The sequence below is a fragment of the Phyllostomus discolor genome, chromosome 10 (genome assembly GCF_004126475.2).
Source record: "Phyllostomus discolor isolate MPI-MPIP mPhyDis1 chromosome 10, mPhyDis1.pri.v3, whole genome shotgun sequence".
NCBI classification, from domain to species: Eukaryota; Metazoa; Chordata; class Mammalia; order Chiroptera; family Phyllostomidae; genus Phyllostomus; species Phyllostomus discolor.
Window position 1 is genome coordinate 26457715 of NC_040912.2, and position 16241 is coordinate 26473955.

At 37.3% G+C, this 16241-nt stretch overlaps 1 protein-coding gene across 3 annotated transcripts in view; it reads right to left on the reverse strand.

Annotated features, from left to right (window-relative positions):
• Positions 1-11439, reverse strand: part of C1GALT1 (core 1 synthase, glycoprotein-N-acetylgalactosamine 3-beta-galactosyltransferase 1) — a 31023-nt gene extending 19584 nt beyond the window's left edge. Inside the window, exon 1 of one of the 3 annotated variants that reach the window (XM_028525356.2) lies at positions 11228-11434. In XM_028525356.2, the coding sequence (XP_028381157.1) occupies positions 11228-11234 (7 nt within the window). In that variant the 5' untranslated portion in view covers positions 11235-11434. Of the gene's footprint in view, positions 1-10658; positions 11142-11227 lie in introns of those variants that run through there. The other 2 variants (XM_036010316.1, XM_036010317.1) reach the window with 2 other exon arrangements.
• Positions 11440-16241: the final 4802 nt, after the last annotated feature.

A 16241-nucleotide genomic window follows, 5' to 3' on the forward strand; every position in this document is an offset into this window, starting at 1 on the left:
ATGCAGGTGTGGAACCAGCCTTTCTGTGTCTCCACCCCTACCACCAGTGTCAGTGTGGCTGCTTCTTTACATTCCTAGTTGCACGACTTCCATTCAGTCAGATTTCAGGTTGTTCTGAATGATGGTTGTTCAGTAGTTTAGTCATTTTGATGTGACTGTGGCAGGAGTTGAGTACCACATTTACATATGCTGACATCTTGACTGGAAGTGAGACCTGAATATTAAAGGTCTCATATATAACCCAGAAAAACCTAATACAGATGGATCAGTACTGAGAGAGATACTGAACTTCACACTTAAAAAAACAAACATAAAAACTCTAATTATCCAAGGAAAAAAAGTCAAAGTCAAAATATTAGGCAAAACTACAAAGGGAAAAATAATAGGCAATTTTCTCCTCTTTTGGCTAAAAAAAACTAAACTAAAAAACCCTGCAAAAAAACCCAAGCAGGCCAATAGACTTAAATTATCAGGAATTTGTCATTCAAAAATCAAGAGAACAGGAAGACATTTTCTAATATGAAATGACTCAGTATGCATATACTCTAAGTACCACCACCTACTTAACAATATAATTCATCTGAAAGGTAAATTCAGATTTAAAAACACAAAATTCACAAATAAATAAATCATTCAACAAAAGGGTTAGCATACAACATGAAAGGCTGTAATCCTTTCCAATATAAAACTGGAGTAACTGTGTGTGGTAATTATGAAACAATTTATTCAGAGAATAAAATATATTTAACTATAATACACCTAGGCAGCAAAGACATAAATGAAAATGAAGTGGGCGTTGGAGGGACTATGCTAAGAAGTACTCTGATTACATCACAGGGGTAACAGTTTCGTTTTTTTTTTAAGTTTAATTATAAAAATCTTCAAATGCATATGAAAGTATAATAATGAACACTCATAAACCCATGACATAGATTGAATTATAATATAAAATGTGCTATATTTACTTCATTTATTATTTTGTCAATTAGAATTTTAATGCTTGTCCCAGACATCAAGTCATTTCATCTCTACATACTTTAATATACTTGTCTGAAAATATGAAATGTTCTTAGATGCCACAATGCCATTATGAAATGCCTAACAAAATTAACAGTAATTCTTTGACCTTATCCAAACCACAGTCTGATAAAATTTACCCAACTGTCTTCTACAATCAAATTGTATCAATTAACTAACAAATGTCTTTTTTCACAGTTGGGTTCATTCAAATCAGGATTCAAACTACATCAACATTTACAGATAACATGAAAAAAAAACAGGAAAATATATTACATGACAAATGGCTGTTAAAGATGAAAGCCCAAATGAAACGCACATTTTTCTTAAGAAGCAAATTATCAAAGCTGACTTAAGATATACACCTAAATGGGCAAATAACCACAGTGGAGATACAGAATGCTGTCAAATAGTCAGACTTCAAAAATATCCAGGCTTTTCCAGGATATTTCAATCTTCCAAAGAACTTAATTTTTAGGCTACATAAATCATTCTAGAAAATTAAGTCATAGACTTTAACCAATTTTTTTATATAAAAGCTTGATACCAATATTTGACAAAATGAGTCCTCAAAATCGATAGCATAGTAAACCTCAGTTCAATCCTTCAAAATAATATATTATCAAAGAGAATATAGCCCAATCGTCAGTGGTCATCTTAAATTGGGTTCTGTGGAAGCAAACTCTGAGATGAGGCATTTGTGTTAAAGTGACTTATTAGAAATTATTCCCTGAAAAAACAAATATTTCGTGGAAGTTTCTAGACTGAAAAGATCCAATGATACCCGGCACAGTGAATAAAAAGGTCCACAAAAATACATTATCAAAAAACCTCAGAAACCATTCTGTACATTGGCAAAGTAGGCTCTGGCAATGTGGGGGTGGCCCTGCAACAAAGAACTTTAGGAAACCATTCTGTAAGCTTTCAGAGAAAGGGGCAAAGGGCTATATACAAGAGATCAGGAATTAAATGGTTTTGTTCTTTCACACACAATAAAAGCCAGAAAAAAAATGTAGAAATGCCTTCAAAATTCTGAGGAAAAAGGATTTCCAATCCAGAATTTTATACCCAGCCAGACTATCCAATAAGTAAACAGGATGAATAAAGATATTTTGAAGACATGACAGACTTTGGTTATTGATTCAGTACATCATACTGTGTCTACTTAAGAGCTCTAGTAATAAAGCACTGATGCAGAAATGTCGGGCATGCTGTTTGAGATGCAGGTCTGGAGCCCTAGGAAAACGCTCACATTCGGTCATTTGTATATTTGGATTAAAAAATTATAAATAACAGCCAAATCTAAAGTATAATCTAGCAAATAAAAACAGGTAACAGTGAGTTATTAGCCAATGTAAAAATTATCCTTGTAAGTGCTTTAAGTTAATTCACTTAATCATTAATCACTTAAACATAATACAGGATAAAGGGTCATGTAAATTCCTAATTATTATTATTTATTACTACCTTTTACTAAAAAATAATTACTGTTATTTTTAACAGTTTGCCATGTGTCCTCACACAACAAAAAACTCAAAAGACAAGTTAAGGTTTTCTTTAGCAATATTTCCTTCTTTGCCTTTAAACGGTTATTTCAGTGACTCAACTCTGAGATGAAACTTTCATTCCTTAACCATTCTTCCCTAGGCTGTTATTTTACTTCTCTTCACTAACAATTTCATAGAGTTTTCACATAGCAGTCTTACTTAAAAACATAAAACTTTCTGTTCTGGCTGGAGTAGCTCAGTGGATTGAGCACTGGCCTGTGAACCAAAGGGTCACCAGTTCGATTCCCAATGTAGGGCACATGCCTGAGTTATGGGCCAGGTGCCCAGTTGGGAGCGTGTAAAATGCAACCACACATTGATGTTTTTCTCCCTTTCTCCCTCCCTTCCCATCTCTAAAAATAAATAAATAAACTCTTAAAAATAAATAAAATACATAAAACTGTCTAAAGTCACAGGATTCAGTCCAAAGTTTAATTTAGCACACAAGATCTGACTCTAGTTTACTTTCATGCTCTCTCACTTCTGATACTTCCTATCCATAAAGCCTATATTCACCCATCTGCCAAGTCTGTCATGGCCTTTTATATGGAAGCCTTTGGCCATTTTATTTTTTCTTGCTGAAGTGCCCTCTTTGATTCTGGACTTTGATTCTGAACTGATCTTTCAAGGTTACCTACCCACAGTGATCTACAGATTCACTTCAATCTCTATCAAAAACCAATAATTTGGTAGAAATAGAAATATCCATCATAAAATTCACATGGGATTTCAATGTACCCCAAAAAGCCAAAACAATCTTGAAAAAGAAGAACAAAGCTGGGGGATTCACATTTTCTGATTTCAAAACCTACTACAAAAGCTACAGTGACCAAACAGTGTAGCACTGGCATAAAGATACATGTATAGACCAATGGGATAAAATAGAGAGCCCAGAAATAAGCCCTCATATTCACTGTTGCCAGGTTATTTGCCAATGGGGCCAAGTCCACAGAATGGGCAAAGGACGGTCTTTTTAACAAAATATGCTGGGAACACTGGACACCCACATGCAAAAGAATGAAGTTGGACCTTTACCTAATACCATATACAAAAATTAATTCAAAATGGATCAAGACCTAAACATAAGTCTAAAACTGTAGAACTCTTAGAAGAAAACATAGTACTAAAGTTTCCTGACACTGGAAGTGGCAATAATTTCTTGGATATAACATCTAAGGCACATGTGACAACAACGTCATCACAATGAACTTTATGAAAATGTTAAAAGTTTGTACGCCAAAAGATAGTAACAAGAGAGTAAAAAAGCAATCCACAGAATAAAAGATAATACTTTCAAATCATATATCTGATAAATGGTTAATATCTAGTATACAGACAGAATTCTTAACAACAAAAAACCCCACCTAATTAAAAAATGAGCAAGGGAATTAAATAGACACATCTCCAAAAAAGACACACAAATGGCCAAGTATGAGCATGTTGAGGGTAAAATGATGCTCAACATCACTGATGATGAAAATGAGATTATCACTTCACATTCATTAGCATGGCTACATCAAAAAAAAAATCAGAAAACTAGTGTTAGTGTTAGTGAGGATGTGAAAGAATGGAAACTTTTCTGCACTGTTGCTGGGAATTTAAAATGGTACAGTCACTGTAGAAAACATTGGTGGTAGTATGACAATTCCACAAAAAATTATAACTAGAATAACTATATGATCTAGCAATTCCACTTCTGAGTATATGCCCAAAAGAATTAAAAACAAGGTCTCAAAGCAATATTTATATACCTATGTTTACTGAAGCATTATTCAAAATAGCTAACATGTGGAAGCAACCCAAGTTCCATCAATGGATGACTAGGCAAAGTGTGGTACATACCTACAATGGACTATTCTTCAGCCTTTAAAAGGAAGAAAATTTTGAAATAGGCTGTAACATGGATGAAGCTTGAGGCCATTATGCTAAGTGAAATAAGCCAATCACAAAATAACAAATACTGTGTGACTTGACTTTATGAGATACCTAGTTAAAATTACAGAAAGAAAGTAGAATGGTGGTTGCCAGGGACTGGGGAAGGGAAGCAATAGGGAGTTATTGTTTAATGGGTAGAGAGTTTCAGCTGTACAACAATATAAATGTACTTAATACTATTAAGACTTACACTTAAAAATAGTTAAGTTGGTAAATTTTATGTGTATTTTACCACAATAAAAAAAGGCTGGAAAAAAACAAACCAATAATAAAGATGTTGATTTCTTCCAAAGTAATCTACATTATTAATGCATCCCAACAAAAATATAAGATTTTAAAAATTTAAATAACTTGGTAAAAAGTATTGAAAAAGTATGGAAAAATAAACATGTGAACATGAAGGGTGATAGATAAACATGTGATACTGGAGAAGGGTGTAGGGGGTAAACTAAGTCTACTAAACCCACTTAAAAGATAAGATTTAAAAAAGTTAATAATGTAAAAATTATTCTAAATGTTGTTTGGAAAAATAAATATGTGAGTACACTGGGAAATTTTTGAACAGGCACTGGGAGCGAGAGGGTAGATTAGATTGGCCAGATATTGAAATATATCACCTAAAATAAACAGTGATAAAGTAATAAAAATAATTTTACATTTAGGTGAAAAAGGCATATCAATATATCTGAATATGTATAACACTTTTTTTTAAATGTGTGTTAATTAATACAAAAGACTTAGTGCTGAGAAACTTCCTTTTTTCTCTACAACCAAACTGTCAAAAAGTGTATCAATAATATTACAACATCCTACTCTTGTACAGATGATGGATCACTAATTAAACAGAAGCAGCCTCAATTTCTAAATTAGTCAGACAAAGGTTTCCCAGACAGAACATTCTGCATTTATCTTAACTTTGTAGTCTCCAAGGCAACAAGTGTGATGTTAATTAACCCCTTGACACACAGTCTCCCTGTGCTTTAAACCTACCAAATATTGATTCATTTAAACTTTACCTAAGATCAAATAATCTGTTAAGAAAAGCAAGTACAGCCCTGACTGGTGTGACTTAGGGGACTGAGTGTCAGCCTTCAAACCAAAAGGCCGCTGGTCTGATTCCCAGGCTAGGGCCCATGCCTGGGTTGCGGGCCAGGTCATCAGTTGGGGGTGTCTCTCATACATGGATGTTTCTCTCCCTTTCTTTCTCTCTCCCTCCCTTCCCCTCTCTCTAAAGATAAATAAATAAAATCTTTTTTTAAAAAAAAGTACATATGGAAATTTAATACAGAATACACATAGCATTTCAAATCAAGAAAAACATGGCTTATTCAAGAAATGATACTGAATTAATCTTTTGGGAAAAAGTAAAAAGCAACCAGCTGGATCCGTACCTTTCTCTTTCAAATTCCAAATATTTCCAAGATTTCAATATTTAAAAAATAAAAACAAAACTAGAAAACATCATCTTTTTACATGTTTACATCATGAATTGAGATCTTCCCAAAACTCAAACACTGTGACTATAGAAAAACTGTATGAGGTTATTCATTGTATAAATTTCTGGTAGTGAAATTGCTGGTTCAAAGGTCTGTACAGGAAAACAAAAGTGTCATAAAGAAAAAACAAAAAAATCAACCTAATATAAAAACAGATTTTAGCCCTAGCTGGTATGGCTCACTGGATTGAGTGACAGCCTGAAAACTAAAGGTTCACTGGTTCAATTCCCAGTCTAGGACACATGCCTAGGTCCCCAGTAGGGGGCTCTGAAGAGGCAACCACACAAACTGCTTCTTTCCCTCCCTTTTTCTCTCCCTTCCCAACTGTCTAAAAATAAGTATATAAAATCTAAAAATAAAGTATAAAAAAATAAAAACAGATTTTAAAAAAGCACTTACAGAAAAGGAAAATACAGTGGTCAATGTTTAAATTTCATTCATATTAAAGAAATGTAAATTAAATGAAGATATTGTTTTTAACCTAACATACTGGCAAAACAAACTGAAGTTTAGTTAACACCCAGTATTGACATAGATATGAGAGAAAACTGGCACTCATACATTCTTTCTCACACTACTTACTGTCTTTTGGCAGTACTTTTTAAAATTTTTAAATAAATATGCCTTGACCCATCATTTCATAATTAGAAATTTCTCTTATGGACAGGGTCTGAAAGATGTTCATGGCAGCCACAGCTATGTTTGTTTATTGACAAGGAACTACTTAAAAAATAACACAATCCATACCATCAAACACTCTGCAGCTGCTGAAAACAATGAACCATAATGCAGTAATAAAAACTTTGCACTTCTGGCAAAAACCATCACCTTTTGTTAAGTAAGGTAAAACAAACCCAGTTGAAACCATAGAAAAAAAAATAAAATATACAGAAAAGAAAACGTTTTCTTTCCCAACTCTACACTAGTTCTTCCCAAAGGTAACTAGTATCACTTCTTGTATATCCTTAGGGGAAAAAAGTAATGCCATATCAGCATACATGTACATGCATCCTTTAATTTACATCAAAGAGATGATGCTCTAGATCCATTAATTTCCACTTTACCCTTTTCTCTTATTTTCTCTCATAATACAACCTCTTTTATCAACTATGTAACAAGTGTGTGAGGATTTATTTTTTAAGATAAAGCACTACTACCGTCTGTACCATATTACTGCATTCAGTTTTTTAAATGCTTCTTTATATGTCAAAAAATTCTAAAATTATAAGTATAGAACCCCTCCCCTAATCCAGTTTCACTTTCTGTGGTTTCAGTTACCTGTGGTCCAAAAAAATTAAATGGAAAGTTCCAGAATCAACAATTCGTAAGTTTTAAAAGGCACACTGTTCTAAAAGTAGCATGATGAAATCTTGTGCTATCCAGCTCTGTACCACCCAGGATGTGATTCATCACTTTGTACACCATCTAGGCTGTATATGCTCCCCTTCCATTAGTCACTTTAGTAGTAAGGTTATCAGGTCCATCGATATTGATTAGTATGTTCAAGTAATCCTTATTCTACTAAATAATGGCTCTAAAGCACAAGAGTAGTGTTGGTCTCAAAGAGAAGTATAAAAAGTGCTTTCTTTAAGTGAAAAGGTATGTATGTTTAGGGGAAAAAAAAAACAGTAATATACAGGCATACCCTGTTTTACTGCACTTTGCTTTACTGTGCAGATGTTGCATTTTTTTTACAAATGGAAGGCATACCCTCCACCAGCAAAATGATTATGACTGGTTTTATTGCAATGACCTGGAACCGAACTCGTAATTATCTCCAAGGTATGTCTGTATAACAGGGTTACAGTTTTAGGTATCCTCTGGGAATCTTGGAGCACATGCTCCATGGATAAGTGGGAAGTACTGTGCACAAAATATTTTAACAAATGGTATTTCTGGGAACTAAGACCCAGTTGCACAGGCAGGAAGGACAAATTTATTTTCATTTTATAAGCTTTTTATGTTTTAATTTTTAAGTCAAGTACACACCTATTACTTTTCTGACAAGAAAAATAAAGGTAGTCTATTTTATATACAGAGTGAAATAACGTAAGAAAAAAAATTGCACTAATCTTCCTACACTTGTCACACAAAAAGATCTGTTGATCCTTTTTAGACTTCTCCAAGTTTCAGAATCATATATACACAAGACATTTCCACCTGGACCATAGGCATCTCAAACTCAACATGTCCAAAACAGACTCATTCTCACTGCCTTCCTCGCTTAAGTCCGCTCATCTCACCTAAATTGCTGGTAATTACCTAAATTACTGACCAATAGGTTCCTGTTTTACCAAGAGCCATCTGATTATCTAAAGTAGAAAATAGGGAGACATTTTTAACATTCTCCTTACCCCTACCCCACATCCAATTACCAAATCTTGCCAATTTTATTTACTAAATATTTTTCTAATCCATCCTCTCCTCTCCATTTCTATTACTTATCCTATTTCTCCTATTACTTGTCCGATCCTCCTCTCTCCCCTAAAGTACTGCAATATTTCATCAGTTTCCCTGACTCAAATGCTGTCTCTTCAACACATCCCCATTCTGTCACCAAAATGACCTATCTAAATGTCACTCCATGAATACTCCATGGAACCCCATTGCCTATAAGACAAAAACTACATCCATGATAAGTCCTTAATCTAGACTCTCTCCAGGTTTGCAGACTCACATTTGAATATTCCATGCCTTATTAATTGATGCTTCAGCAATCCTGAACTGTCTAGCTTGCTAAACATCCCAATGAAGTTAGCTCCTCTATTCCTGCTGTCTTCTCTGTCTACATAACAAACACCCTCTTCCATCCAACACCTATGCCCCAACTTAAGGAAGTCCCATTAAGCCAAGATTTCTTAACTTGGCACAAGTGTCATCTTGAGCTGAATAATTCTGTCGTGAGGGCTGCTCTGTTTACTATCAGATGTTTGGCAGCACCCTTGGCCTACACTCACTGGATACCAGTAGCACTCCCCCAAGTTGTGATGGGAGCTTTTTTTCCTCCAAGGGGCACTTCATATTTTCACACATTACAGATTTTGGCATGCATTTTCCCCTTGGACATTTGAATCAGCTGCAAAGTGAAAATTTAAGTACACATTAGAAACATATTTAGATTTTAAGATAAAATGCTAATTTCCCTTTTTCCCCTTCTCCTTTTAAAAGAATGGCCTTAATCCCACTGTATATTGGGTAAAAGAATTTTGTCATACCTTTCTTTTCATCCTGCTAGTTTGTACACTAGCCTTTCTACTCATATCTCAACAAATCTTAGTCACACAGTTATACTGGGAAGCTTAATATTTTAGGTGAATCTTAAGTTCAGCATGGTTGTCCATTTTCCATCTAATGTTATACCTGCACTGTCACAAGAATTCCAACCAATGATTTTACGACACGAAGAACATTTTAAATTACCATGGTTTATAAAGTTCATAAGCTGTATACAGTGCATTTTTTATCTTAGTGAGCACAAATCAATACACAAGTAGTAAAAGGTGCTTGTCTAGTGGCAAACGTTTGTATTTCTTTGACTTAGCTGAACATTAACTCATTATACGTACTCCTAAATAAGTATATGAGAAAACTCTAATAATTTCTGAATGCTGAACTCACTCAGAAATACATACTCTATACCAAAAAAAGTATAAAAAAAGATACCTACATTTTAATGGGTAGTAACCACAAAATATTTTTAAAATTCTAAGCCCTAATTTAAAAGATTAATTAACACATAAACTCCAAACATATTTACAAGAGACATTTAATACTTTTCTACTAGTACTGAAAAACCAAACTCTTGTTAAGAACTTTAGATGAGTCACACTTTCCTTAGTAAATCACTGTTTTCCTTAAAATATAGTAAAAAGAGTTAACTGGTAACTCAAAAGTTTATATTCACTAAATTGCATATCAATATATACTAAGACTGACAGAAAATACAGTCAGTATAGTTTACTCTAATACTTAGAATACATATAACATCATGTGCATAAAGCTCATTTGACAATTATCTGATAAGGGTGTGAAAAGCTAAGTACCTCTTAAAAACTCAAGATTCCCACTGTCTAAACTTACACCAGAATTGAACAACTTGAAATCACGCACACTTTTTCCTGGCACCCAGACATAGCTATCTGTTTTATGCCCGGCTTTTAGTGAATGAACATATTTCTATCCCTTACACATTAGCTAATTACTCACTCTGATGCATTAAAGTCCTAACTTTATAACTAACTTTTAAATTCCTAATAAAATCAATTCACAGGTAGCAATAGTTTCCAATCTGAAAAGTGTAAAAAGGATACACCACATATCTATAATGAATTCAGAGAACTAGTTTATAAATCTAGTCAACGTTTCCAGAGCGTGTGATTTTTTTTTTTTTGGTCTATGTATTATTTTACAAAATAAGAGAAGAGGGTAAGAGGTAGAGGGTAAAAATAAATCCCCACTCCTAAATAACGTTCACCTTTTAAGAACATATAATTTATCCAAAAGCTGTACGGCCAACTTGTCAGCAGCTATTAATCAAATCATGTTTGGGGGTAAAGTAGGGAGGTACTCTTTCTCTCCCTCTCCAAGCGCTCAAAGCACAACCCGGCTTGGTCATTCTGCCAAGGCAGAGCTATTTAAAAATACATACTTCTCACAGACAAACCTGATATTCCAAGAAAGCCCAGAAGAAGTCTCCGACATTCGTGGAAGGCGCCCACTCGCTGGAAGCTCAGGTGGCGCGGCAGGCAGCCGGCAGGCTCTCGCAGAAGGTGCCCACACCTGAGCGGCAGGTCCCGCTCGACCCACAGGTCGGAGGGGGCCGGACCGCTAAATGGTCCCGCCGTAAACCGGGTGCAGCCAGCGTCTCACCGTCGCCGCCCGACGGCAGGCACCGCGCGACGAGGTGGAAGGCGCGAGAAGGCAAAGGGGAAGGACCCACGGCGAAGAGGTCGCAACAATTCCACCAAATAGCGGGCGGCTGGGCAGGCGGACCCAACGGCAGTTGTCAGAAGCGCCCGCAGCAGGAAGTGCCCCGCACCGCCTTCAGCAGCCCGCACCTCGCGTGCTGCCGCGGCGACTCCTAGACACCTGTTTGGCTAGCCCAGGGTTTGGTTCCACCCTCCAGGCTGCCCCCCCCCCCCCCCCGCCCCACACTCACACTCCGAAATGGAGGAGGGAGAGGGGAACCAAGACCTAGGACTCGCAGCCTGAGGGCGCCTCCGCCGGCCGTACCTGACATCAGCCGCGGCTCCCTCTCGCCCCTCCTGGGGGGCGGAGAGGAGGACCACACGAGACCCGCGACCTTCTCTCTCCTCGGCAGCCGCAGAAGTAAGCTTGCAGCCGCTAGCGCGGGCCGCCCGCTGCCGCCTAGATTATTCGCCGGCAGCGGCGGCGGCGGCAGCCAGGGGCGCCCCGCGCGCGCTCCCGCCCTCTCGCTCCGCCCCTCCCTGCAGCGCGTCCAGGCCGCGGCCCGCCGACGGCGCAGGCGCCACCCAGGGGTCTCCTATCGCTTACGTCGCCGCCGCCGCACCAGCCCCAGGGAAGGGCAGAGTGAGAGGGGGCAGGGTGGGCGGAGCTACGGAGACGTGCGGATGCCGGGATTGGCTGCTGAGCTCACGCCTCGCCCTTCTGCGTAAGGGTCTGGGAAGTCAGATCTGTGAGCGGTAGTCGCAGCCCTCTGGCGGCATTTCACTGCTGGCCTTCACCTTCCTCTTCCAGCTGTAGGGTCTTGCAGTAGCCCGGACCTTGACAGGGACTAATGCAATGAGACAGCAGGGACTGAAGCGGGAGGGCGCCTTAAGGACCTTTGTCTGAGGGACAGCCCTGCCGGAGTCTTGACCTTTAGCCTGCTTTTACCCCGTTTTTCCGTTTCCCCTATCCCACCCTCGTAGTCTCTTTACTTGGTATCTCTCAGGCCTTAATGAAAGGAAGTACAGCAAGATAAGATACGCAGGCGAGTGCTGGGTAACCAGTTCTGTGAACTAGGAAGGGCTGAAAATTCAATGATAATACTACAAAGCCTTCTACATGTAGGCACACTTGGTCTTGGGTTGTGCCATTACTTCAGGCCATTACTTCAGTGCTGTCAGGCAATGGCAGGAGAGGCTTCCTCCGGGCTTTGCAAAACTTACCTCCTCTTTTAATTGGCAAAAAGACACTGAATCAGAGAGTTATCTTTAAATTAGAGGGAGAAGCCTGTCGGGCTATAGAGGCAATGGAAGCAATCAGAAAATTGGGGTGAGGTCTTGGATTTATTAGGGTTAACCGTCATCTACAAGGCCTAGCTTGAAGATGAGAAAGCTATCAAGCTTCCTTTAAATGCCCTCCTAAGGCAGTTCTATAGTGGCTTTTAGCAAAGCTGTTAGGAGTGTAGGAAGCTGGAATCTTGCACCCTCTACCTATTAGTTGTGTAATCCTTGCACTGTAACTTAACATCCCTGGGAGAAAGAAACAACATTTTTAAGTTTTTGTTGTTATTTTCCCTTTAATTTGTTTAAATTCTGCTCTAGTGTAGTTTTCCAGGATATGCCATTAAATAGATACAAAAGAAACTTCCAAAAAGAATTTTAAAACATCTAATGATTCTTATCTAAACCTCTCATTTTTCTGATGAGAAAACTGAGGTCAGAAAGATAAACAGGTAGGCTCATACTAGAAGTGCAAGGATCCTGATGTTCAGTTTACTGCTCTTTCCCTGGCCCGCCCCTCCAGACTTCCCACCTTTCGTCCTTGCCTCCATTCTGTTCTCACTTCCCCGGCCTTCCCTTCCACAGCTGCTATAAACAGGGAAAGGAGAGCCTTCGGAAGTCACTGTTCGAAATAGAAAGGAAAGCGAAGAAAAAAAAACCCTCATTTCAATTTCATTGAAATTTATAGTGAATAAGGAATAACATTTTCTAGTGAGCTAAGATAAGAAATGTCTAAGGATAAGTTAGCCACGGCATATCTAAGAAAATTACTGGCAACAAGGCATGTTGATAGGAAGAATACCAGATAAGGTCAGTCCCTCCCACCCTCTTGGGTATTTTTGAAAATAGCTACTATTTTGATGAAAATAACACATACTACTCAAACAAATACAGTGTTTTCCCAAATCTCATAATCCAGAGATAACCATTTTAAAAATTCATGTTCTACTCTTCCATACATCTCCAAGAATAAAAAATTACTTTCTAAATTGGATCCTTTGTACAGAGTTCTTTTCTAACTGAACAGTCTGTCATGAATAACATCACTTTTAAAACTTGCATAATATCCATTAAGTGGATATACCATCATTTATCTATTGATTGACATTTATGTTTTTTCCCCAAATGTTTGCTATTTTTAACAACTCTCTGATGAACTTCCTCATGCATGCCCCTTTGTACAACTGTGCAGTTAATTATCTTTTGGGACAAATTCCTAGAAGTGATATTTTCATCAGCCAATTCTTCAACATATCAACTAGAAAAAAGAATGTGTGGCTGCTATGAAAAATATACTTTATACATGGGACTCAAAAGAACCAGATTCTCCCATATGAAACACAGATAAACCTCAGAAAGTATTGTCAGTCTGGTGCGGTGTTTCAGTAGTATGTGTCAGAGCTCGTTGGGCCAGAGCAACGTGTGCTGAGGCCCCTGGGAGCAGGGTGATTGACACTGCTGGTTATTGAAAGCAATAGCCTTTCTTCCTTACTAGTAGAATTCCTTTTTTTTTTTTCAGGGTGACAATGTGTCCAGTTAAAAATCTTTACTTCCCCGGACTCTTGTAAGCCATGGTGGGCCATGTGGGCTGTAACCAAATTAAAGTGAGTATTTCTAGGAGGGACTCAAAGCTTCATGGAAGAAATATTCACTTAGTCATTGGACCTCTACCCATTCCTTTTCTTACCAGGAGCAATGGCAGATCCTGGAGGCAGAACAGCCATATTTCAACCATAATTACAAAAGCCCCACACACTATTAATAGCATAGGAAGTCAGAGATGCCTGTTTCATGATAGCTTTGGAGGGCCAGCTTACCGGTTCTGGACTGCCCATTTCTGGACTTGTTGCATGAGGGAAAATTAATTCCTTCTATTTAAGTTTTTGTTGTTCAGCTTTTCTGTTATAAGCACCAAATGCAATTCCTAGCTGGTATATTAAGATAGAAGAAGTCATCATTTATTTAGCACTATGCAGTATTTTCAATAAACAGAGTGAGTGGAAAATGGGGACACAATGCAAACAAGCAATAATAACCATAAGAAACCACTTTCTTCTCTGATAGACTTAGTTTCTCTTTAAATACCCAAATATTACAATTAGATTAACAAATCATTTTGTAATAATTAGATTAAGTTCTGTACAGTAAATTATGTTCACTGGTATAGTAGGTTTAAAATATGTCCATAGGTTCTTTGATACTTCTTCCTTCAAAAGGTGGAGCTGAATTTCCCTCACCTTGAGTTTGAACTGTAGTTAGTGACTTGCTCTCATGGATAGAACATTTGAGAGATGACATAGTATGATCTTGGGGGTGGGGGGAGCATCATAAAACACAGAGGCCCACATTATGAGTAATTAAGGGTTCCAGCTAACAGCTGGTGCGGAACTGAGGACTCCTGACAACAGCAATGTGAGTGAGCTTGGGAACGGATCTTCCATCCTAGTCAAGCCTTCAGATGACTGCATCCCTGATCACCTTAGGGACCTCAAGAGAGAACCTGAGCCAGAACCACTCAGCTAAGGTGCTCCTGAATTCCTGGGCCAAGGAAATTGTGAGTTAATAAATGTTTGTTGTTTTAAGCCATTACATTGGGGACAATTTCTTATGCTGCAAAAAATAACTAATGGAGTTAGGTATAATAGTGCCTAGCACAATGCCTGGCACATATAGGGTCTGGCACAAATAACACCTCTTTTTTATTACATAGTATCTTTCAATATCATAAGCATGTAATTCTGTAACATAACAATATCATACTGAAGCACATTATATGACATTTTAGCTGAAATGTTTAAATTAAAACTATAAATTATTACACCGATATTATTACCCTACCAACCACACTCAAGCAGGCCTTATTTCTGCTGGACCCTGTATTTTACTGTTTAATTATTTGTTGTTTGAATGAAAAAACAATTGAATGAAGTAGAATATTTCTTTTTCACTTTAAACAGTAACATCGATGCTGGTGTTATCTTTGATCCCTGACACCTGTATTACATAGGGTTTTCTGACATGATCAGAGACCAGGGGTGTCAAACTCATTTTCAACAGGGGCCACATCAGCCTTATGGTTGCCTTCAAAGGGCTGAATGTAATTTCAACTCCCTAACAGCTAAGGAGTAGTTACATTTATACAGTCCTAAAATCATTTTGGCCATTTGAAGACAACTGTGAGGCTGATGTGGCCTGCACTGAAAATGAGTTTGACACCCCTGTCATAGTGAACTCAATTGTGAATCTTGCTGAGATCTAAACATTGACAATCCTGGAAGAAATATGTAGTGAATGGAGCAGTAGAGAACCCTTGAGATTTGAATAATGTTCTCAGTTTTATCACTGATTATCTGAGTGGCCCAGGGCAATCATTTAAGACCTCTAAATCTGAATTCCCTTATCCATAAATTGGGGGAAATAATCCCAACTTGCCTCAAAAGGTAGTCAATGAGATTATATGTGACAGTGTAATTGTAAAGCATTAATATGCTTTTAATTAATTAGGCTCATGAGGTCTATCCTATTTTATTTTTAAGCAATTAAACATTAAATATTTTATTTTTTTGAAGAGTACATATTCACTTTAATTTGAATGTGTGTCTGTGAAGCCTGAAAGAGAATTTTATACAGTGGTCTGCTGGCAAATGTTTAACAACCAGTTCTCTAAAAAGTATATACTTGTATGTGTACATATCTATTAATATACATTAATTTAGAATAAATCTTATTGATGTAAGGATGTATAACTCCCAATTTTATAAAAAATAATGAAATATAACATTCTTTTTTGTTGAATTTTCATATAGCCAAATGATTCTCACTAGTGCCTTCATTAGTTTTTGCTGTGCTCTTGTATCCAAAGTCAAATTATAGTTGAGCATCAAATATTTTAGGTATGTATACCATGAAGACTTTTCTTTCAAGAAGTAGTAACTGATTTTACTGTGTTCCTTTGTAAAGTATTAGCATCATTTATAGTAAGCAGTTAGGGTTTAAGAATATGGCAGGATGGTAGGTTATTAAATGTCAGATCTCATTTTATTAGCCTGTTGAAAATT